The 26,051-nt window shown below is 41.9% G+C and overlaps 1 protein-coding gene across 1 annotated transcript in view; it reads right to left on the reverse strand.

Moving 5' to 3' along the window:
- Positions 1 to 25,755, reverse strand: part of PITPNC1 (phosphatidylinositol transfer protein cytoplasmic 1) — a gene marked incomplete at both ends in the record, with an annotated part of 66,906 nt that extends 41,151 nt beyond the window's left edge. The window contains one exon of the mRNA XM_079544222.1: positions 25,708 to 25,755. Coding sequence (XP_079400348.1) covers positions 25,708 to 25,755 — 48 coding nt within the window. The remainder of the gene's footprint in view (positions 1 to 25,707) is intronic.
- Positions 25,756 to 26,051: the final 296 nt, after the last annotated feature.

Below are 26,051 nucleotides of genomic sequence, written 5' to 3' on the forward strand. Positions count from 1 at the left end.
ACCGGCAGACCTGCGCTGCTCCTACCAGATCTACTTTTCAAATTCTTTTTTCTTTTTAACTGCCAGTTTCTCTCCCAGACTTCTAGCTTGCACAGGTTTTACTTTGCAAACCAAAGAAGTGAGCATCTTGCCTTACAGCGTGTGCTAACCACCACCTCAAGGCTTTCCTGAAGGGCACTGCTACAGAAGGGTATCAGTCAGACAACCACTGCAGAGCTGGACACCTTCCTGCCACCTTTTGCCTACAGAGCCATGAGCAGGAAGAACAACCCTCACTGCAAACAGCAACTTCCAAGTCTTTCCTACACAGCATAACTTACCAATGTGAAAGAAGCAGCTGATATTTCTAAAATAGTGGTTTTCCTGCAAAAATAACTACATTGTAGGCTAGGGTCATGTGAAAAGAGTCCTACTGGTTTTGATTCCTGGGAAAATCTGGAAAGAAAGCACAAGTAATAAACAGAGAGCACAGAAGGGGAGAGTTTTTATAGGCCAGGGCTGTACCTTGCAGAGAGAGCCTGGCTGCTGCTGGGATGGTACCCAATCTCACTGAGGCTGCCTCTGCAGAGTGCACACCAAACGTACACATTATTTGACTGCTAATCGCTACACCACAGCACTCAGAGCACCTTGCACCACATTCACTTTGCCATGTAGAAATATCCTACGTGCAAAGAAGTTTCTACCAGCTGTTGTTTTAAAATGGCTGTCCTGAGGCACTAATACAAGACTGTAGTTTCAGCAGCAGCAGGAGCTTTCTAAAATATGATTGTCAAGAGCAAATCCATTTCAGCTATGCAAAAGAATTGATCTTCTGAAACACCAGCCGAATTGATTTGTTACAAGGAACAGCACCCAAACTCTACACAACCCGCTTCATCTAGCAGCAGACATAGAGAGGTGTACCAGTTAACAAATGCCATGGTCCCAAGCATCTTTTGATTGAAACACAGCAGAGGTGCATTCTGTCCTGAGCATCAGCTAAAGCCAGTGCCTGAAATAAACAGTGTGGCACCACAGAAAAATCCAGCAATGAGAAAAATATGCATCTAAGAAAAAGAAACCACATGAGAAACCAAGACACTGATCATTAACCAGCAGTGGCAGAAATGAGATACAAGAGAACTAACACTACATGTCAAAGGGTTATTCTGTCTATAGGTGTTACAGATGTGATGTGATGCAACGTACAGCTTGCTAGAGCCTCCAATCAAGGCAGGTCAGTTAGTGGGGTAAATGTCCCTTGTGCTAGTAATAAACAGACTGGTTCAAGTTTAATGTTGAGCTTTAAATCTCCCCTTCCGCTAATTCCTGCATGCATCTATGACTCATGATGCACTGCACATCTGCTGACTTGCATCAGCAGCATTTTTTAGTATTGCCCAAATTCATGGGAACATGTTTTTGTAGCCTCACAAATAAACAGTTGCAGCAGGAACAGTTGATTCTCACATGCTGTAAAATGCAATTTGTATTGCTTTCATGCATTCATTGCCTTCCTCAAGGAAGAAATTTCTTCTGCAAATCACTTCATCTGTTAAAATTCCTGTGAACTGGAATAGGATGTTCAGCACAACAGTACCCCTCCTCCAGAACTTCCATCTAAAGAAACCTGATCTACATTACATTTGAAGTGCCTTGGCACATTAATGGCTTACATCCTATGTGAGTGACACCGCAATTAATAGAAGCAGATTAATAGTAATCCACAATTAATACACATACAACACTGCTCATTTCAATTTTCACTGAAATGGAAATTAAATTGCAAATTTTCAGCTTACGTGCAAATACATTTTGCTAAATATAGCTCATGTCCTGTTCAGATGCTAGCAATTTTGTTTCTACACCAGCTGTGCTATTGAAAAAAACCAGCTGTTTTCACCCTGAATGTACAAGCTCATATATTTAAGAAACAGTTCTTATTAACGATATTTTGCAGCGAGTCAGCTGGTTAAATCTTGCAACTGTTTACGTGGCATGCTTCTTACATAATTGCCAATACCACCTCATTATCTGGGTCTACAAATGGATACATATTTCCTGAAAGAGATGCACATGATTTTCTTGAGCCTGTTCCCAAAAGCAGAAACATGAGCTGGAAGGGACTTCTCATGGCCACTCACAGCCCACCTGCCAGTAATGCACACTGAAACTCTGCTCCCATCTGTGGGTCCCTATTCCTGAGCACACACCTTTAAGTCACATGCAGCTCACCCCTTTAATTGCAGCTTGTTGCTTTCCAGGCACAATTCACTTTGCAAAAGTGGTTCGATGGCTATCAAATACTACTGATGTATTTTCTAAGCCAATACGACAGCACATTGTATTTGTTAACTACAATTCATCCACGAGGTTGCAGTCAACCTGAAGGCTGAAGTTCAAAGAGCTGTTTGTCAACCCTCTTTAAATTTTAACTCAGAATGTGGTAAAATGAACACAAACTTGCAACATAATTTTTGCAGTTTCTTTTGGTAAGCAAGGCTTATTTCCTGCTATTCCAGGAGAAAACTCTTATTTCAGACGTTCCAGGGAAAATCAGAATGGAAAGCAGAGGGTTCCTTCTCCACCCATCCATCCCTCGCTCCCCCCAGCAGTGCACACAGCCCTGCACACACAGCAACACCACCACATTTCTCTCACTGTGCAGAGAAACATTCTCTGTGAATTAGGGGCAGTGACCAAGCAACTTGCTTTACTAATCCAGACAACAAGAACTCAGTGGTATGTCACTGAAATAAATAAGATTTAGGGGAAAAAAAAGAATCTAAACTTACATGCCATACATATTAAATGCACTTTTCTTGCCCAGAGGAAGGCCAAGAGCAGCCAAGCGGTGCAGTGCCTCAAAAAACTGCAGCTGCAAAGCTGAGTCTGCACAGAAAAAGCAGCTCCTCCAAACTGCTGAGGGATTTGTGTTCATTGTTTGATTCAGCTCAGTTTGAGTCGGGATGTATTTGACCCCTCCTGAATGTGATGCTGCGGTTGGTCTGGCTGTGACACAGGTGGATCGAACACACGTGCAACTCTTCCCATGCAATGGAAATTATTTTTCACTTTTTGCATGGCTAATGGCACTCAACTGATGTTTAAGTAGAACTTCTTTCCCCTCAGGTTACTTTTCTCTAATTACTCTTCAGTAATTACTCTTTTTTTTGTCTCTTACAAAATCTCTCTCGTTCTGAAAACATCAACTTTCAAGTACAGAGAATGTGACGCTTTCAGGAAAAAAAATCCATGTACATTTTGCTTTTAGGAGCATTGAAGAAACTACAAAGGATTCAATAAAATTTGTCACAATCAGAGGGGAGCAATTCTGTAACTACGTTTTTTGGTAGGCAAATTCCTTAGGAGGCATTTTGGGCAATATAATTCTGCCTGTAAGGATAGAAAAAGGGAGAACTTCCTTAGGAGACACAACATAAAATGAAAAAAGGCCCTCAGTATCAGCATTAAGACTCACCATTTACAAGCTAAACGATCAGACAAATTCAACCTGCTTTCTGATATCATACTCAAATGAAAATGAATCAGATAACTTTTCTTTGCTACTTCCAATGAAACACAAGTAGATTCACAGTCAAAAGGAACAAATACTTCAATGTTTGTTCTGATCTCATGAAATGAAATTAACTTCAACTTGATTTTTGAAATGCACAGTTTGATGCCTGCCTTCCCATGATAAACAGTAGAATGGAGTGTCTTCAGACAGCCCAAGCTCCTGCACAGAACATTCCTCACCTGCATCTACCTTACAGATTAGGGTGATGAGGATATTAAGGTCAATGAAGAGGACACACATATAAGCAAGAGTTGAATTATTTAAGAAGGAAATGAAGACATACTTAACTTCCCATTCCTGGACTTACAAGACAAACAAAGACTGCAGATTAATTTATAATTATTTAACTAAAATACCCTTATTAGTAGAATATCATCCCCCAAAACATTGTAAGGATGAAATAAAGTATACAGATACATACAGAATTATAAACATTTCTTTCTAAGGAATTCACTCCCATTGGCAGAAGTGACAACGCTTATGCTAAAACGCGATATAACTTCTGGAACCCCAGAGCAAATCAATGCACCTATGGCCCAAGAGATTCTTGCTCTCCTGCTGAACAGCAGCAGTCCCTGAGCTGAGCCGGGCTGCATGGCCTTCTGCAGCAGAACACAAGTAACAGAGAAGGCCATTTCTCAGTAGCTGTAAATGGGAATGGCTTTCTGTCACACAAAAAAAGCAGTGTTTGAACTTCTGTTACAGAGAAGTTTCCAAAAACACCACTTAAGCAGGAAATGGTGCCCTTGAACAGAGCAGAAAGACCCTCCTGTTGGCTGCAGAGGCTTTGGACCAAAGTGAGCAAACAGCTCTCTGCACTCATACACCAAAGTTAACCACTTCCTCAGCAGTTAGAGCCAGTGGCGTCATTCAGAACATGTCCTTTGGGTGTAATAGCTCATGGTGTATGGCAGCACCAGGGAATAAAGCTGAAAACTACAACAACAAGACGGGTAACTAGATAAGATCTCTTTGTAATGAACCTGGCTTTCTTCCTGCAGTGCTTCAGACCACAGCAGGGCCACGTGACTGCTGCTTATGCAAGTTCTCAGGCTGTAAACCTGCTAACAAAGACAGAGTTCGAAATAGCAAACATGGAGCTCAAAGCCTTCATCATACACGGCAGAAAGCGCTGGCTTGACACAGAAGTCAGAACATTAACCTGCACTGTTTTGTGTAGACTTCAATCTTTAATATAAGAAAAAGAAAAACAAGCCCCACACTAACAAGCAAACAACAAAAACCCATGAGAGTTTAAAAGATACTTGCTTGTTTCTTCCCCTGCTACTCCACAACAAAGTCTCAGCAAGTCACTGATTCAAAATCTCTGGGAGGAGCAGGTGACCGCAGCAATGGCAACGCAAACAGCGCTCTGTATTCTGAGTTTGGATGTCTAACAGCACCCAGGAAGAGTCAGCAGCAAGAACAAAATCCTGTAGGCCAACACAGCTCCATCTTCTGCTGGTGCCTGGAGTTTGCCTAAGATGACTGTGTGCAGGCAGAGCCCAGGCACAGCAGGGCCGTGGCACATTGCAGCACCCACATGGTCACCTCCTGGCCATTCTCTGCAACATCCCCTTCCCCCCTCCTGCTCATTCACCTCATAGAATGAACACACTTAAAGAACACTAACAGTTAATTACCAAACTTTGAAACCTATATTCTCTGTTCCACTCCCCCCCTCCCCCTTTGTTTTTTTTTTTTTTAATTCTTCTTTTCCTTGCTCCTTGTGCTTGCTGCACAATTCTCATGAGAATGAGATAACCATTAGGGCAGGCAGCACACTGAATTCCTAGCTGCCATGGCTGAACTGCTACCCAGCACCTCAGAAAGAGGAACTAATGCTACCCAGCACACAGCAGGAGGGCACAGTCTATTCTGCAGCTGCACCTTCCTCAATCATCAGGACCTGATATACTTGCTTCCCCATCTCAGATTATCACAGCTGGTCCCTGCCATTGCAGACAGGCAGGCCAACTCTACCTCTGGAATCTTTTCTTCCATCTAGGCTGCAGTTAAAAATAAGCACATACAAAAACTCCTACTTTCTGATGGAAAGGATAGCAACAAGACACTTGCTGGCTTAACTGGTCACAGCTCTCACTGAGAGGCAGCCATCAGCTTGGCTCTGTGGGAAGCTTCGCAGTGTTACTTCTGTTGGATCCAAATGGTTGTCTTGCTGTGAGCACAACTGCTGACAATTGGGTAATATGTGGCAAGAGGTCTGGCATTGCCAGTGGGACACATGCACACATAAAAGCAGTTATGAGTTTATATACTGACTTGTCATGCATCCATTCTCTTATTGTGATTCTGAAACAGGCACAGAAAACTTAGTGTTATAACACAAAGTTCATCTAAGGAAAGGAAAGGTGCAAGACCGCATTCAAGGCTGCTGGATGACAACAGTGTCATCTTGTCATTCACCCATGGTGCTTGGTGATGTTAAAACTACAGTCTGGGAAGCTTGATTGATCTGTTGCTTTATTTTCTTATTCTTTCAATAATTTCTAGCACACAAGCACATCATGAATCAATGCTGAGTACAAAACCTTGGATGTGACAACCAGATAAGCCTTCCAAAGAGAGCAAGGTGTGCTTAATTCAATTGAACTCAGAACTTTGAGTATTTTCTTTTTTAATGAAGCTTTTACAACTCAGAGGATTGCGATTGCAGTGTTCTTTCCAAGCTACTGAGAATGATTTGTTGTAAAGAGCCCAAATTAAAATGGGCTGTTTCAGCTTTAGATTTTTCTCTGCCAGCTTTTCCTCAGTTGCTGCCCATGCTGCCTCAAACAGCAGAGCCTTCCACAGATACCAACCACAAGCGTTCCACGGCTCACTCCGATTGGTACAAAGCCAGCAGATCCAGTATCACGTCAGGCACGTCACACCTTCCTCAAATTCTTTTTCATCTACAAAAACATTATAGAGAAGAGGGAAGATTATACAGCATTATAGATCTGATGGCCTCTCAGAGGCTTCCCAGACGTGATTTTCTCAGACAGCTCCCTGAGCCATACTGACAGGAGGACAGGGTTCAGAATCAGGTCCCTGCAGCCGCTCCCAAAGGCTCACACAAACCAGCCAACTGAGCTTTCTGTATGCTGCCTTAATTTCATAAGGCTGTTTTCTTAACAAGATCTCATGTTTTATTCGGTAGGTCATAAAGTATGCTACAGAGTCACAACCTACATACAAGTTCCACTTCTATAGCCAGAAGAGGCAGGCACGCGTCAGAGGCATGCTACTTATCCTCTCACTGCAGCACTTTGGGCCCCCATGGAGCCCTGACAACCTCAGCTGCTCCACCAACCACTTCTCTATCACCAAGTGAGCCACAACTACCAAAGGTCAGACTTCCTCGTTTTGACCTGTGGGAATGAAAGGATAACACAGCATTTCATTACATCAGGGAGATAAAACTCACGTTGGTTTCCCACTTACTACTACAGCCAACTGTGCACACTATTCGTTGCCATTCTGTTTCAGATTTTATTTCCCTTTATATCTATTGATGAGATCTTTATTACGAATTTATTAGCCTTTACAAAAAGGATCTTTTAAACTTTGCAGCTGAGGTGTCTGTGAAGTCAGTCTGATGTGCTGTAACATGGGAAATGATTTCACATTTGCTGTATGATTAACTGGAAGATGCCATCAGGGCATCACCACTTCATCTTCATGAAGACACATTCAGGGCAGCAGCAGAGCCCAATGTGCACTTTCTCATGTGTAGCAATGCAAGCAGTCCCAATGGAAAACTCACAGAGATGCCTGCTTCTCCACTCATCCATAAACCAAATGTTTCATTTAAGCCACCTGACTTCTCTCCATCAGAAGGAAAAAGTGCCATTAAATGAATTCTCATGTACCAGCTTTGATTTTGTCACAATGGATAATGGATCCAAAATTCTTTCTCTACACACCACAGCTACCTTGTGGACATTCCTAAAATTGTAATTGCCCTCACAAGAACACAAAGCCATGAACAAAAATGTCCTGTTCTATCATTTCAGAAATCTACTCAAACATAGATGAAATTCATCTTAAACAGCCTCAGAGAGAACACTGTCAGCATAAAGATCTGTGTGAGTGACTACTAAGTGAGAAGCTCGAGGAAGAGGAACAGCCTACATTTTCTTGAAATGAGAAGTTAGACATGTTTTTAGAAGGTTATAGGAAGACGGGCCTAAAAGAAGATTAAATTTAAGGTCTAGCAAGTAATTTATTTATGAAAGAACTTCAAAACTATAAGAAAATAATCCACACAACATTTACTGCAGGGCCGACGTGTTTGTCTGGAACTGTGCTACCACAGCTACAGTTCCCAACAACCAAACCCGTGTCTGCAATACCTGAAATGCTATCCTGCAATCAGAGTGCACTCGTACTCTGAGGTCCCTCCTGACTTTTGTTTTATTACTGTCAGTAACAAAAGATAAGGCAGCTTATGACTACAGCTCAACAGCCATTCTCAGCTCCTACTAATTAGTATTTGACTGAAAGATGCTCACGTTCTTAAAGAATCTGCCCCAAAATACCGTAAGCAGCTGCCAGTTTCACTCTTTGACAATAACCCCCATGAAGCTGCTTTAGTGAAAGTGTTGTGTATTAACTGGCTGCACTGTTTATATTGCTAGCAGCAATGTTGATACTGTAACAGGTCATTGCCAGTTAAATAAAACAAGTTCATGTTACCACCAGTTACTTATTTTAACATTGACATTGGTAGTATGGGTAAATAGCAGTATTTTTCAGTTAGGAGAACTGTACTTCAAATTGATGCCATCACTAATGGAAATATGAAAGCAAACCACTTACACTGAACAGATACCTGGGTGAAGCATGAGCAGAGAAAGCACATCACCTATCATTAAGCTTGCTGCCAGCTTCCGTTAGAAGAGATTGTTCTCCTGTTGGTAACAACTGCTAAATTTTAGTTGCATTATGTTCTATTGTGCCTACTTCATGCTCAGAAAACCAAAATGGCTCAGGAATGTTTCAATTGCTTGCAAGAACGAGACCAAAAAACCACAAAAATCACCAAAATCAATCAAACAAACAAAAAAAACCCCAACAACAAAATCAAACCAAGCTACAAACAAACAAAAGCAGTGAATCAGAAATAAACGTGTCAGCTCCTGCTCCCCTCCCCACCTGACATTTGGCAGACACCTCGTCCCTGCAGATCCATCTTATGCTGCTCACATGAAAGAAGGGCTAAGTACGAATGGATTAAGCTTAAGCCTTTGCAAATACAGCTCCATATTTTCAACAGAAGCTCTTCAGAGCTTTCCAGGTGAATTACAAAATATTATGTTCTCACCACACACTCACAAGCCTCTCATAGATCCTACTACACACAGGTCGTGTTTCCCTTGCATGTTTCTTTCTGCTGCTTCTTTTCTTCTATCACATTTCACCACGTACATTTTAAGTGATTCTTTTACCTATTACCCTCTCCATTGAAATCTCAAGTACAGAAGCCTGCGCAGTGCCTGCATCTCAGCCTTCCAACCAATGACACGGGCAAGGGCTCAGAGGGCAACACAGATGTGCATTCTCAGAAGGGTTAAAGCCACCCAAAATATTTACCACCAAAGTCTATACTTAAGGAAATCTTTCTAAGATTGTAAAGCCAGGTGCCCAGGTGTGAGGGAAGAAATGATGGATGACATATTGTACACACGTGTGTTAGTGTTCAAACACTATCACACTGTTAAATAATCTCTTATTTAATTCTCTCTTCTCAAGGCAGTCACGTATTGCTGCATATGAATTTACATTGGGCATCTGCTCCATTTGCTGAAGAGCTGAAAAACACACTGGGAAAGGAAAACTGTGCCAGCTCAAGGTCATAAGAACCGAAGAATCCACATGAGTGCACATCCTCTGGGCATCACCAGTTGTGATGAATGAGGATGGGGAAGGGCAGAGATCAAGAACTCCACGTAACACAAGCCTAAGCTCTTCACAAGCACTTTTCAGATGCTTGTTCCTCATCATCCTCAGACCACCTCTGGCACAAGAGGTCTGATTCAAAGAAATATAAAGCTATCATAACTAGATTCAATGAAAACTGTGTTTGGAACAGGCCACGTAAATCCTCTTTGAAAAATCAGGTTCCAAATGTTAAAAATAAAATTTAAAAAATAAATAATTTTTTACTTTAATGTCTCAAAAATGACCTTCATCTCTAAAATATATTTTTCCTCACTGCAACATGTATAATGAAAATAAATTGATTAATGTTTTGTAAAACATTCAGAGACTTCAATAACGACTCAAAAGCCATGACAGACCACGGTTCCAACTTCAGATGCAGATAATAAATTACTGACAAAACCCAAAATAATCATATAATGAAAAAGTGATGTTCACTTGAGCACCACCCAGCCTTTCCAGGAACTGCTTTTATGAAGAACATCTTCAGAAAGCGAGCAAACTGAAGTTCTACAGGCAACATTCAGTGGGGCACATCTGAATTCTGAGTGCTTGTCCTTACCCCTGATTCTTAAACTAGGATATGTTGATAAAAACCCAAACTGTAACCTCACTGCAGTTCTGCTGTCTGAAAAGAAGGCCACAGGCCAGCTCTGCAGCCAGGCTGCAAATGCAGGCAGCTCAGAGCAGCAGCTGGCTGATGTACCTCGCCTGCTAGTGCTACCTTTTCTTTTTGATTAAATAAAAGCTTTTGGCCTACAGTTCTTACACTCTGAATATGTAGCGTTCACAATCCAAGAAATAAGCATCAGTATTTTGACTGTTTTATTTTTCCCCCAGACAGCAATTCACTAACACAGGGCTGGGTAAGCAACTGCAAGATTTTTTTTAATTGGAGGAACAGCAAAATTAATTTTGAAAGCTTCTTCTGTCAAGGCTGAAAGTCTTTGTACCAAACTTCATCCTGGAGTGGTATTTTCAGCTGTAAAATAGGGGTTTGTAATGGAAATGCTGACAGGCCCATAATTACAGCAGCACTCCGGGTACCACTATAGCAGGCAATCAGATAGGCGTACCACCTAAATTCAGGGCAAGGTATCAGAAAAGTTCGTGTCTGTCCTCATTAAAGCAGCACTTAACATTCCTTTAAACCTCTGCAGCTCAGACTATTAATTTGATGTTCAGAAGGACACACACTGGTACCAAAGCTCACAATGACTGCATCCCCTCAGTACTTCAAACTGAATCAGAGGATCACCCTGATGTTGAAGGCAATAGAAACTGCTAAAAGTTCTAAGAATAATGAACACTTTATTTTACAGGATAAACTGAAGTCATAGGAAATGATATACAAGTGACACATTCATTCCTGTGTTCTGTAGCGTTTTAAAGCTTCTTTTTATATCCAAACCTGCACTGATACGTCTGTGATGCAATTACACCTAGCATACCAAGGAGACTCTGTTCCCTGGACCTTCCTTGATAGTCATGGATATTAGTATGATTGAATGATATGTTCATAGCCTATATGGATTTTAGTTTTCTTAATCCCAAGAAAAATCATTAAATTGGTGACACGATTCCAACATGCACAGTAATATTCTGAATGTTTCAATAATGTAGAAATCCACAAGTTTCACCTGAGCGTGTATTCTGTAATAAAATCCTGTTTTCCTACAGAGGCAGAAATACTAGCAGCATTACTTCCAGCCATGTAAGCTATTTCATGATTCCAAGAGACCCACTCCTATTTTCCTCAAAAATAACAGAAAGGGTGAATTTACCAGAAGGAGTACTTTTTGGAGCAGTGCTTTCCTGAAACAAGTCCTTTTTCAAGCATAAAAAGTTTCAATAAACCAAAATAACAGCAATAAAAAAAGCATGCATCACATTCAGCACAAATCTAGGCCTACAGCTCTTATCAGGTACAGGAGAGAACAAACGTCACGTTCCACAGAAGCCTGCCTCACTGGAAATGGGACTGACGGTGTTTTTGATGACTAGGTAGAGAAAGAAAACATCTCCCTGAACAGAAAGTACTTTCCCATGGAAAGCTGGAATGGTACTATTTTGAGTATCGCCCTATTTAAACACAGGGACACCCTCACTCTGTCACTCGCGCAGACGTGATCCGCATGTTTTGATGGCTTGCAATTCTGCCTCAGACTGCAGAAACTCCTCACAAAAGATGATTCAGAAGATTATTATATTTGCATATTTTCCCGTTACTGACAGTGAAGGCTTCCAGGGGCCATCGGTTCAAGACTACAGCATTTACAGAGAGCAGGAGCCCAACATCCATTGATGTCACACTTATTTGAATGCAGAGCATAACTGACACTGCCAGAATGTCTGTGTTTGTTGCCATGGGATGCTTCAGTTCTCTCATGAGAGACATTTCTCTTTTGAAGAGGACAGGTTTTAGGATTTACTTTTTTTTTTTTTTTTTTTTTTTTTTTTTTTTTTTTAAATCAATAGAAGGCAACAAAATTGCCTGTGCTCCAGAATGCAGATCCACATGAAGAATTATTTTCCATTAACTCGCTAAAGAAAACAGAGCAGTAAAGCAGCCAGTGACAGAAAGGAAAAATTTATCAGTGCTCACCAGGCTAGGCTGATCTCTCACAAGAATCTACAGACCAGAGGAAACATGGCTTCATCCTGGGCCTTTCTGTCCACATCATTTTCTCAGATCACCTATTCCACGATCATAGTAAATGCCTCTAAGAAGCAGCTTGAATTTTCCAGCATAATTTGTTCCTTTAACAGAACAGATTTGAAGAGCACAAGTGTGATAATCGCATGCAAAAATGACTTGTAGTACTTTGTGGGAGAGCGAGACAAAGAGCATTTGCTGGAATCATGAAACCAGATGAAACTTATGGAAGTGTGACAGATGGAAACAGGCCAGAAAGTTTTGCAGTGCTGTATTACAAACTGAAGGACCACCATTGTTAAAGTTAAATTTTTAATCCAAAATTCACAAGCTTCCTCATTTCTCACTTCCAGATAACTACTGAACTGTCTTCCTCTGGACTTCAAGGCAATGGAGCTGTTTGGAGTGTAGTTCAGTACAGAATCTGTCCTTCATTTCAGACACAGATCTTAACTCGAACAGTTTTCTCTTAGGAACATATTTTTGCATTCTTAATTGAAGAAAAACTCCCACTGACTTCACTGTGAATAGAAGCAGGCCTGAGAAGGGCACTACTCTTGCTTATCAGCACACTATAGGAATGCTGTCAATTAATTACACCATATCAGCTGCTTGGCTGTAGATAGTGTACATGGTGTGCTTTTCACTTTCTGATTTACAGTCAGTAGGAGGAGGTCACAGCAACAGAATAGGAACAAATCAAAGTTAAACATGGACATGGAAATTTCTCTCCGTTTTCAAGACTGTCAATTCTGTGTGCACTGGGCACGAACTGGGACTGTGGTGATGAAACGCGAGAGCAATGCTTGCTACTGGCAATGACAGCCTAGATAAACAAAAGAATTATGCCTTGTAACTGATTCAGTGTAAATGACAGGCATCCTACAAGCTAGTATTGAAAATAGAGCAAATGTTGTCAATTCATTTCAGAGATTAAACGGATGGAAGAGTACCCAACTCCAAATGGAAACTAAGGAACGTGACATGCTGCCAACCAGTACTTGGCAAAACAAGTTGTTATAATATGGAAATACTGTTGCACATCACTAATAAATGTTGCTCACAAAAATATTAATAAAAACTCTGTGATTCTAATTGTTATCATTATTAATATCTGATTCTCTTTAAGCAACAGTCACCAAATAGTTTATGATTTCAGTGAATGAGCATTGAGAAGCCATCAGGCCCTCTCTAAAGATTACTGCTTAAACGCTGAAGAAACATAGCTGCTGGGTACTCTAATTGGAACTGTCTCTCTGCACCAACAATTAACTCAAAACATCGTGTAGGCATTAAATTCAGATCCTATACTTTCACATGTAGGACAGGAGCTGTATTACGTAATTTGCTTTTCATTCACTACCATTAATTCAATGATTCAATGTACCGAACAGAAAACAGACAGTATGGGGGTGATTTGGACCGCAGAAGCAAAAAAGAAAATTATTTAGTAAATAGCACAGTATGGGTGCATAAACACTGTGGGCTAAGCTCACTCTGCAGTGAAGTGCTGATAGCTGATGAGAGCACTAATTTGATTTCGGAAGCCTATTTCCCAAGGCCACTCCCTAAATTTTCTAGAGGAAACTGATCGCCATGAGACAAGAAAGTCCCTTATCTCGATAAATTGTTGCTTAAATGATACAATGCAAAAATAAAATCAACAGACAAATAATTTCCAATCACTGGAGAGATGACACCGGTGAAGACCCAGAGGGATTTGTGCTGGGTTTCAAAGTACTCAGTGTGCTCATTAGCAATGGCAGCATGCTCATCCACAACTTATTAAAATCCCCAATGAACAATATATAAAAAGAACAAGCAATAACTTGAACCCAACAAGCATGGAAAGCCACATTTTCGTAATTAACCTCCTACAACAAGGATTTAAAAGATGGAGTGGGAGGCATATTATAGAGAGTACAAAGTGGAAAATAGGAGAGAACAGAGCAGAGAGGATATGGAATTACTGTGATCACTTGCAGCCTTTCAACGCTTAGAGAGAAACTGCCATTAGATGAAAAGCAGAGTGACAGTGTCTCTATGACCCCAGTGGCAATGGACACCCAGAACAACCAACTTAAGGCCTGCCACTACAAATCCACCACTGGGTCACCTCCACTGCATGAGTGATGGAAGAACTTGGGGATGAAAACAGACTTCACCACGGTCTTCTACAGAGAAAGGAATCAGTCAAACCCATTTGCTACTGGTTAGCCAGTATTGTGCTGTTCCTGCTTAAGAAAACATCTGAATGTATGACTTGGAACACAAGACTTAACACAGAAATTAGAGAAACAACCCAGAAGACTTACAGGGAGGAACAGCACCCATGCACGTTACCAGCATTACCCTATAGCCCTATCAAAACCCACAGGACTCAGCCAGCCTTTAGTGGATACAAAATTTAACAGAGTAAGGACAGAAGTCCGACCGCTGCTTCTAAAAAAAGGCCACAGAAACCTCAACAGGAGACAGCAGGGCAGTGCTCACAGGAACCTGCTCTGCACTTCACAGCTCTCACAGTCACACCTATTAGATATCTTGCATGTGGTTTCATTAAAATGTATTTTTTTTTAAATGCTTTCCATAATAACCATCTGATCTTGGCTGAAGTGTTCTGGAGTAACACCCTAAAGCACACAACATCTGCAGCAAATAGAGTGAAACAATGCTGCTGTTTTGAATTATTTTTCATACTCTGGATTACTTCTGACAGAAAAAACCTACAGTCACTTCAGCTTTCATACATTTTCAGCAGAATTCAAGGTGCTGCCCTTGTGTTTCTATCCTTTTACTCCAAACTGCTCTCAGTGCCTGAAGTCCTGATGAGATTTGCTTTCTGATCTCCTCCCACAGGACCTCATCACACACGGCAGGGTAAGGCTCTCACTGACAGCTCCCAAGTTTTCCAACAGCTGCCGTCCTCATAGAGACAAACAGTTGATAAACAAAATAGAATGATACGGTTTTAAATCATCATGAAAGATCGATTATCTGATTTACATTAAGTCATACAGCTCAAACATTTCATTCTTGTGATGCTATCTAAGAACACGCAGATCACAGTTGATTTATTACCTCAGCTCCAAAATACCCAGCTGAAAATAGGCAGGTACACATTCACACCAATTACTTACATTTTCGGGCAGTACTGAAATTAACAATTCTATGCTTAATTTGATAGAAGTATCATAATATTTGTAGCCACAAAATAGAGCTACATGGAATGAGAAATGCTTTAAGTTTGGTCATGAAAGCGCAAACAAAGCACAAGGCTTCTGACCCCCTCAACTTCTACCTTCCATGGCTGTGACTGAGGAGAAGCAATCGGCGATGGACAAGAAGAACTCGAGCATCAAAGCCAACCAAACGTAGTAGAAATCATTAGAATAGCCTCAAAGGCTCTTATCAGGAAAGTATTTTAAAATGTGACAGCAAAAGTTAGCTAATTATCTTCTCCCAAATGAAATTTTGAAGTACATTATTATATAAGTATTATAAAATAAGGGCTGAACTATGGTCTGTGCATATATATTGAACTTCCACACATCACAAGTGCATTAGCAAACAGATACACCACGTCAAAATACAGCCTGGGATGTGGTCTTTAAGAAAGCCAGGATTTGACCAAGTTGAGTCATTGAGGTAAAACTACAAAGCAACAGAAGCATGGGTGAGGACAAACAATGACAAGAGGAGGCTGGGAGGGAATCCCATGCACAGAAAGAAAAATATCAAAAGAGGAGTCTGTTCTGAGAAGTTGTGAAATACCCCCAGTGATAAAAAAAACTGCTCCATAGAAATGCACAGCTTAAAATTTCAGGAAACATCTTTCACCTGCAGACCAATCTGCACACGGGATACGTATTTTGGGGTCTGAAATGGGCGAGAAAAAAGGATTTATTGGGGGACTTAACCCTGTGCAGATGCAAAACTGAATGGGAATCTCCCCAAGCAGACTTGCTCTGATCAGGTTCTAGTTTGATGCAACTAACATCAAGGTGCCGAGGTTTTGACTGCTTTAGAACACATCTTTACAAACAATGACTGAGAATCCAAGGAAATGCAGGAAAAGAAAAAAAAAAAAAAAAAAAAAAAAGCATCAAGGCCCTCTTGTGCCTCAGCTCTCACATTTGTAGTTTTAGGATACCGAAGTTTATTGTGAGCTAAACCATTCATTTTTTATTCTATGCAAAGCACCTCATATAATTGTATCCTTCAGCTCCTTAGGTAAAAGACTCCTATTACTTTGCTGATTTGATGGAGAAGCCATTCTTACAGCTTTTGCTTGTGAGAGGGAGAATCGCTTTGCCTTTGCAGGATGTGCGTTACCAGCGCCAGGAAGGTGGGTGTAAGCTTACATCAAACTAAGCCATGTTATATTAAGACAGGGTGGACCTCAAAACAGAACTATGATTTGTTATGGTTGACAACTGAAGGAAAATAAGGAATGGGATAAGGTCAGAAGGCTGATATGAGGAAATCAGATGGAACCAGCAGCCACTTTTCCTCAAACGTTCTTAAGGAACTCAACCTTTATTCAGACTGCAGTCCCCAGAAGAAGGTTAAGATGCTCTGATGTGGAGGGTGGCTGTATTTGCTTTCCATGCCCATAGGGACATTTGTTTTCTGGAGTCTGAAGCAGAGGGCAACCACCGATTGCCACCGGCATTGCTCTGATTGCCGCAGTGCAAACCATTGATGTTGTTTACTCCAGTTCTGAGCCCCAAAAACAAACTGACATGCCTGAAAACATCTTGGTGAAGAGGCAGGATTAGAGGTATCCACATTTAAACTGTATTATGCTTGATGCACGATTAAATAAACACATAGCCACCTGTTACACTTATTTCTGTGGGAGTATCTATTTTCAATTACAGCATTTACTATCCGCCCTCAAGAATGGCAAGTAACACCATGGCAACATAAACACAGTCGTGGCTGCTTGAGAAACCTAAATTATAAATAGCTTATAAATAGCAATGTATAGCCCGTGCAGCCCTAGAAATAAACTAACTAATCCATGGGCATTTGTTCCTATGACATAACATTTCCACTAAAATGTTTGCCTCATCTCAAGCCCACTCAGGATTGATTAAGAAGTTCAGCATCACTTGGCTGAGTTCACGTTTAGCCAAAAGAAAAAAGAAAAAGATAGCAGAGAATAGAGAAAATAAGCTATAGCAAAACTGCGGGGGGGAGGGAACAAAAAACCAACAACGGCCTTTATTCCAGTTCCACTGAAGTTAATGGAAAAAACTTTATATCCCAAATGTATAAGAGCCTCCTTAATAAGAAAACATGTTTTTATATTGAATCATCCATGAAAAAAACCCAGGGGCTTACGTGAGAAGCAAATAGCTTACAAACGCACATAAACTGAGCAACCCTCTGATGTATGTGAGAGATTCCTGAACTCCATACTCTCTTCAGCTTCTGCCTGGGTGCAAAGATCCATGGAAACTGACACAGCAATGAGATTCAAGCCTGGGCTTCGGACTCAGGGGGGAGCTGAACTACCAATTGTTTCGTTGTGCTGTACGGCTCCTTGTGCTCTGCAGCAGGCAGTAGTGGGGAGCAGCACTCGCTGCCAGCTGGCCGGCCGCCGCATGGCCTTGGCTGGGCTTCCACATTTGGAGTGTGACCGAGGACACGGAAATGGGAGAAAGAAAAGAATCGGAGTTTGTGCAAAGTTAGGATGAGAACTGGGAGATTACTGCTCAGTTTTGCAGCGTGGGGACATCAATAACTGTATACTCCATCAGCTAAGCCCAGAGATATTATCACTGGATTTACACAAATCCAGGGCCTCAATCTGCCTGTATGAAATGCCCCTTAGGTAGGCAAGAATCCTAATGAATTAGAGATGTCTGTTTGAGTTCCTCCTTGTTGAAATTCACAGATCTGAGAAATTTACAAGTTTTCTTTTGATTTACAGCTGTTACTTCAAGTCTGCTTTCAATCACTCTGATAGAAACCCAGAATAAGCCCATTGCAGCCAGCGGAATTCAGATTTACACCATGCAACTGAAATGGAATTTGAATTCCCAACATTTCTATTCTAAAAACGTGCTGTGTGTTTTGTCATACATACTTGGTGAGATATCGGCCTCTCTGACATCAGCGAGGGATCTCTCAGTGGTATCATGAGCTCTGAATTCCACTGAATGATTTTCCTTTCACACAGAGAAGCAAAACAAAAGCTCATCCCCTGAACTATGAACTAAAGAAGTTTTAGATCAGGTCTATATGATAAAAGAAGCAGCCTGGTTACTTGAAACTGATTATGCACACATTTCATGCCCTTCAGTTGGCTTATGTCAAGTCACAGTACAATTACTTTACTGAATAAATTATAATTTAAATGTCATCATACTTGCACTTTTAAAAGCAACCTGACAAAATCAGATAAATGGCTGCACTAATTTGCCAAGTATCTTTCAGGTGGTCAGATGATACCTCCTAGGACCAGCATACACACAACAGGCCTTGCGAAGTGAGACTACTTCCAAAACCCTGCTACGTAATAACAAGAAAAATAGCTGCTCGGCTTAACAACAAAATTATTACTGCCTTTTCCTTTCTGATAACTATGAGGTTTTTGGCTCACAGCATATACTGGTAGCCTATCAAGAAGCCTAGCAATACCAGCACTAAAGGTTATCCTTGTATTCTAAATAACTTTTAGATAAACTGAGAGAAGAAACTGAAAATGCACCTAACAATTAATCGTGTTTCTGCCTGTCATCAGCAAACAATTGTTAATCAAGCAATTCAGCAGCAGTGTGTTATACTGGAGGGCCATTATCACATAATTATTTTGTTATGAATTGTAATAATATTTTTACTGAAGAAAAAAAGTTAAACAGCCATTAATTGGGCAGCAGAGTCAACCTAATATGACATTTAATCTGATGAAACGGAAAATAAAGCACACAGCATGCTCACAGAAAAACAATTCCCACAGAGCCCAACTATTCCTAAATCACTTAGGCACAACTAATATTAGAACAGATGTGCTGCTGAGGAGCTCCTAAACAGCAACCACGAATTCTCTGCAGAGCTTAAGTTTTTTTTTTATTTTTTATTTTTTTTTAAACAAACCCAATCTGCAAATATTTCCGCATGTGAACTCAGGACACGACCGCTTCTGCTTTAAATTAAACACGCACACAAACATACGCAAACGTTCAGCAGCGCACGCACAGTAAAACCAGCATCAGAGCCACGAAAATGCAACACTAATAGAATGCAAAACTGCTTTGGCATTTTCTGACCGCAAACAGGAATAATAAAAAAAAGGAAGATAGAGAAATTCTTCCAAGAAAAGCCATTAAGATGTCACTCCTCCATTTCAGCACTCCACATTACAAAAACAAAAATAGTATTTTAATACATATCCAAGGACTCAAAATTGGCTGCTCACCTATAACCAAAATTGGGAATAAAGATGAACTGAGAAGGAGATAAACAAGACAAAGATCAAATTACCTCCAGCTTATCCATCAGATTCAACTTGAAATCAAAATCACCTTTTCCTCACTGCTATTGGAATCTGGTCAGCAATCCTGCGGCACCTTTCTGTGCCTCCCAGACATATGCAGATATTGGCAGTTTCAGGTAAATAAACACACAGTGTCCCTATGCAATGTTCTTAGGACTTCATGTCCAAGCAGTGCAAATGCCAATTTGCTTCACTTTGGGATCGAGGCATTGAGTGTTACAAAAGACACTGCTGGTCGTCACTGACATCGTATGAGCCAAAGAAGACAAGGATGAAATACGTGGGAAAATATTTTTAAAATAATAATTGTAGACGATAAAGAAGTTTTCTGTGTCACCAAGAATGTTTACCACACCCACAGTTACTGAGTACATCTGCACGGTTCACATGTGCACCTAACTCCAACCATACAGCATTTAATGGCTGCTCACGCGTTACACAGTGAGGATGGAAAGCCTGCCTGCATTGCAGCACGCACACGAACTCAGTTCTGTGAGCACAGTCCAGGGAATGTACTTGTCTGTAAGTCTCAAAGAAGAACACTGTGAATGAATCATCCTTATATGCTATGGGTTTTTCACTACTTGACTAGGCAGCCTTTTGCTCAGAACACAATCGCTAACAAACTTAAACCACAAAAATCAAACTGAATGCTCACGGAGGAAGACAATTTTTAACCTTTCTTAGTTATTACAGAATTTCCTCTCTTCCTGTAACCTGAAGGGCTTTATATACCTTAAAGGATATAAATCACCTGGCACATTTAACACAAGCAGTGCAATGCTACAACAGGACGATAACAGCAATAGGGAGGCAAAGTCTTTGGCTATAACAAACAAGAACAAACCCAAATGCAGCAGCCATAGATACAGAAATGAAGGAAAAGAGCTGCTTACCTTTAAAAGGCCTCAGGCATACACAGACTTCCAGAAAGAGATGCCCTCGCCTCCACTGCTAACTGGGAAGGGGTGGATCCTAACCTTTCTGGTCACATAGGTTCAATGCATGCACCTGAGCTCCTCTGGGTTGGCCCTGCCTTCCCACCAGGTGCTCCATCACTGCCTCAGACCCCGACTCAGCATTTCCACTAGAAGCAGTCGGTCAAAAAACAGGTGAAAACACGTATAAATCTGATTTCTAAACTTATAATTAGACACACAAGAAAGAAGAACAGACTGCACTCCAGGAAAATGCACTTGGCATACCAGAGTACATAACATCAAGGTGTCAGTGTGTTCATTATTAGGCACATAAATGATAGGGGCCTCAATTTCCAAAGTGCTGATCCTTCAGAATTCACATCCACTTTTACAAGAACTTCATGCTCTCAGTAGCTTGAAGTTCATCCCAGAAAATAAATAATAAAAATGCCAACAAAGCACTGCATTGTAAAAGGCATTATTGACATTTTGTGCCCTTCTCTCTGTTCCGTAGTTTCCAAATCTACTTTATGGTTCAAAGATAAACACTTCATGGGAGTTCTTGACAGCATCAGAATACATCCACACATCCATATAGTGCTTTAGCTAGAAACTGGCCTAGAGCACCATCAAGCTGCATTGTCTTTTAAGAGAAATGCAAAAAGTGCCCCTATATTTTGCCACCACATCAAATGTGCAGTATTATTTGCTGTATGTATATGCCCCTTGGAGAAGTGTTGACAAGAAGAGACAAGAGAGCAGCAGAGATGAAGAGAGATGCATGACAGAGTTTGGAGTTCCTCAGGTAATACCTAATCCTCTGCACTGATAGATTCTTTAATGATTTACACCAAAACTAAGAACAAAGGTTTTCTTGTTTCCCTCAAAGAAATGTATTGCAATGTGCAAACGAGAGTGGAGAAGAAAATCAGTTATTTTCGGTCTCCTGATTTGCAGTGTAGGTCTGTCAGCTGCCCTCACTGCTGTGTAGGTTGCCACAGCTGCAATGGGAAGGTCAGGCTAAGGCAAGGCATTCACTTCCTTCCCACACCAAAATACAGTTCTCACTGCCAACTCCTTCATTCTTATGACTGTCCTGTGTCAAAAGAGAGTGAAAAAGCCTTACTTAGTACTAGAAGTGCTGATGCTTTCACTCACTTATTTTATCTGCAGTGTTGTTGCAAAGATTCCTCGCAGCCCCTGAGCTTTGGGTCAATGTAAGGGCACAGAGCAGCCAAGGTCCAGTGACGCAGAAGACAGGAGCGTGCACAAAAGACCAGATCAGCTGTTTGTGGGGAGTTGTACGCAGGGATTTCTTTGAAGGGTCCATAATGGAGTAAAGACCTTTTTGAGATCAGTCATTGAGTCTGTCCCTCTGACAAACGCAGCAGAGCCTCCACACCATTAACTGCAGAAAGAAGGTAAAAATTCTCATGTTCCTGTAAGGCACTTCCAAAAAGAATGACCAAGTACAGAAAGAAGTGGCACTTCTCATAGCACTGTAACTAACTTCTAAAAGGATCAGTGTAAGAGTATAGCTATCTTATAGCTGCCTCCAGTTCAGACTCAAGTGAAATCACACAACAAGCCTTCATTTCTGCTGGACAGCATCAGCTCAAAACTGCCACAGTAAGTATTTCTGCAGAGGCCATGTTCCTGACACGGCCCGATTTGTTTGATTTACAGGTCATTAAAAGTGAACTCAACAGCTGAATTTCACCTCCTGCTTGCCCCTAATGCTCTTGCTTACAAACAACACATCACTTTTTCAGATGTTGCATCACTTTTTCAGATGTTGCACACATCTACGTTTTGGTGAAAATACGTTCTTTGGTTGTAGCTGGAAAGAAAATGCTCAGACGACCTCATGTGTCTGTATTAACTGCAGAGTGAGTATCAGTAGCTTAGAGCAATGTGTCATACACTTCACACCCCACTGAGGGTTTCTCCGGTACACAGACAGATGGGTTTGTCCACCTGCAGCTCTCAGCATAAAACACTTCAAATGCTTTCATTGAGCTCAGGCATAAAACATGCTTTAACAAGTTCTTTGTACACAAAACAGCCGACCATGAAATCTTTCAAAGGAGAAGTGCACACAACATTCAGAGAACACAAATACTGCTTACAAGCACATTGCTGAAATAATTTTATGTAAACAATCCACAATGGGAGAATTTATAATGCTCAGAATTCTGAAGTGAGCTAAAAGCTGGGTGCTTCTGGTAAAAAAAGGAATCACAGCACCCCTCAGGCCATCATTTCTAAGTAAGTGCTAAAAGGATCTTTGGTGTAAATCACAATCTCCATTGAAGAACACTTTGCAGGTCTCTGCTTGTTTGCACTCCGGCAGCACAGCTGCTCCTGCGCAGCTCACTCAGGCAGCACTGCCCACAGAACTCACTGAGCTTGTGTTTACAGCATCGAATGGGCACAGTTCCACCAACTTCAGCAGAGATAATCTTGCTTGAGATAAAGAACAAAGGAAAGAAATTCTGTTTTTGTTTGTTTGGTTTTCATTTGTTTAGATACTACCTACACATACATAGATCAGAACAAACCCATCCCACTTTCAAGTAAAGAAAAAGATGATTACTGTAATTTACATGCAGCTTTAAAACGTATGTGACCCAGCATCACATCTTTATTAGCATTTTACAGCACTAACAACTCCACTTTCAACATGATCCAGCAGAAATGTCTTTCCACCTACTCCCCCTAAAAAATATCACTTTCCACATAAATCAACTTCACCAACTTCACCACGCTTCACCTCTTCCAAAGTGGAAGCTCACAAACGTGCTCACCTGGCAGATTTCATATAAAGGCACCTCTATGGCACAAAACCATATGATCCTTCCTATGAGGAATTACACAATTCTGATTTGCAGAGAAAGAGTTGGACAACTTTTAAGCATCTTTGCTACTCTGGAGGACTCGGTGCTCCTTTCATTTGCTGCAGAACATGTTTTCAACAGATGATGCTTCATAAAGCCAACACAATGCACCCTCTTATGATACTCTCTTATATTATGTAACTATTTGTAAGAATGAACTAATAAACAAAAATGCAAGAAGAGAAATAACCAAGAAGCAAGCTTATTCATTAATTGCAGCTGGCCTGAAGTTTGGCAACACATCCCAAGCAATTACTGCAACAGATTTAACTTGCTTTATGTATTGCTGAAAAGAAATGGCTGTTTGTAATTTGTAAGGTCTCAGTTTTAACAAAAGGAGTGAATTTGCATACATGCAATCCAGTAGCAACACAAATGAAGTACAAAGTGACCAATTGGCAATGTTGTTGGCTTATTCAACCAACAGCCATGTTCTGACCTAACCTGCATAGTTCTTCCAGTAGTTGTCATTTTGCTTGGAAGTTCACATGATATTTCCTTTCACAACATTATTTCAAGGCTAAGCTGGGAGCTTACAACAGTGTATACGTAACAGCCCTTAAAAACCTGTCAATAAAAGTTCCCTTTAATGGATGAGCCTCAGAATTGAACAGGAACCACAGCATAGTGCCACAGCACTATTAGTGCTGTGTAATTGCGCCTTTAGGCTCTCCTCACGGCTGCCTAATGCACCTCCTACACAGACCCGAAGAAACACACCGTTGGTGCTTCCTGTAGAACTGAAGGCAAAATACAATGCCACCTTCAGAGACTGTAGGAGGCATCACAAAGATGAGCGCTATGAGAAATACAGTGCAAGACGTTTTTTGTAAGCAAACAATACAAAAAAAAAGTTATGAAAGTTTCAAAGTTTTGTCATGGATTGTTTGTATAATTAATAATGAAGTTCTTGCCATGTATCAGACACACCCTAGGTCCACTGTGAATGGACCTCACCTGCAGTTCCTGGATTAAGGACCTGGAAGATTCCAGGTCGAACAAACTAGAAGCTGTACCTTTGCTAACTGAGAACATTCTTTAGAGCAGGAGGCTTCCAGCACCTCCTGTCCCACCACACATCAGCCATTCCTGCACAGGGAACGTTTTGAACTTTTCTCTACCCAGAAAGCTTGTTTAATAAAACTTAGATCCGCTTAACATGAATTAGATCTGCTTCCTTCTGATGACATTATGAGATGATGTTCACAAGCGCAGTAGTCTGAATTGGCTCAGATAAAATGTGGTCTACTTTATCATAATACAATAACCAAATAAAATTGTGTATTGAAAAGCCACCATACAACAGCACAACACGTTTTATAACTCCGTCGAAAAATCACCAGAAACAAAAGCGATGCCTACCGACGTACCCCCAGGCACGCGGCGGCTCGGAGTCCCGCTCCCAGCACGAGGCACGAGCAGCCCGAAGGCAATACGCGGCGGCTTCAAGGCGCAACAACACGAACCGCACGGCAGCGCAGGCCACAGCCCGCGGCACCTGCGGGCAGAGCGCCCCCTGGCGGCCAAACGGCTCCGGGCGCGCCGACGGCTGCCCCCGCCGCTGCCCCGCCGCGCTCGGCTGCGGACACCGGCACTGCTGCGCCTCCGGGCGTGCGCTGCGCGTGTGCGCAAGAACGTACAGTGCGCGTGCTGTACCTGTACTGCTATCGCACCTAGAGCTGTAAGCACGTAGAGTGCGGGGCGTCAGCAGATAAATAAAGCGTAGCGTTCCGAACGTGAATTCAGAACACGGAGAAAAAGCAGTCTGTGACTTCCAACCGTTTCGTTACATGACAAAAAAAAAAACAAAACAAAACAAAACAAAACAAAACAAAGTTTTGCCAATAAATTACTGCCTGCGTACCCCACCTGTGCTAGTTCTATCTACAAGGTTATTTTGAGCAAAGGTGAGAATATGTTTATAATGCGGGCTTCGGGTAAACCTCCCCCGGGTTCGGGATCCGACCGCACAGCCCTCGAAGCGCGCACCGAATTCCTCTCCCACTCGTCCGGTTGCAGAAGCCCCGAGCTGACCGTCTGCCTTCTCACACTCTCCGGTCACCTCCGCTCCCGCAGGACGCCTCTATCCTGCACGGCAGACGTGCTTCTCCGGGCAGCCACGAGCCCAAGTTTGTTACACGAAGGACAAACGCCCGCAGCGAAGCCGACCCCAACTTCCTCGGCAGAAAAGAGCCCGGGAGCAGCCGAGCGCAGCTTACCTCCTCCACGGTGAGCGGCATGCAGATCCGGTACTCCTTCATCAGCATATTCCCGTGCGTCGGTGCGGAGCGGCCAGCCGAGAAGCGCTCGATACCGCGCAGTGCTCGCGCCCGCAGCCGCGCGCGGGGCAGCGGATCGCCTTCGTGCCCTCGCGTCTCCGTGCGCGTTCGGCGCTGAGTCCGCCGCGCAGCCCCGCGAGCAGCCGGGCGGGCGGAGAACGGCAGCACAACCGCTCCTTTCTTCCCGTTCTTCCTCCTTCAACCCGCGATCATGTGAATTTCGCACACGCACGGACCTCTACAAAGAAGTCTCGAAGCCGAAGCGCCGTCGCACGCTCAAAGAC

This window comes from Tetrao urogallus (assembly GCF_951394365.1).
Source record: "Tetrao urogallus genome assembly, chromosome: 18".
Taxonomy (NCBI): domain Eukaryota; kingdom Metazoa; phylum Chordata; class Aves; order Galliformes; family Phasianidae; genus Tetrao; species Tetrao urogallus.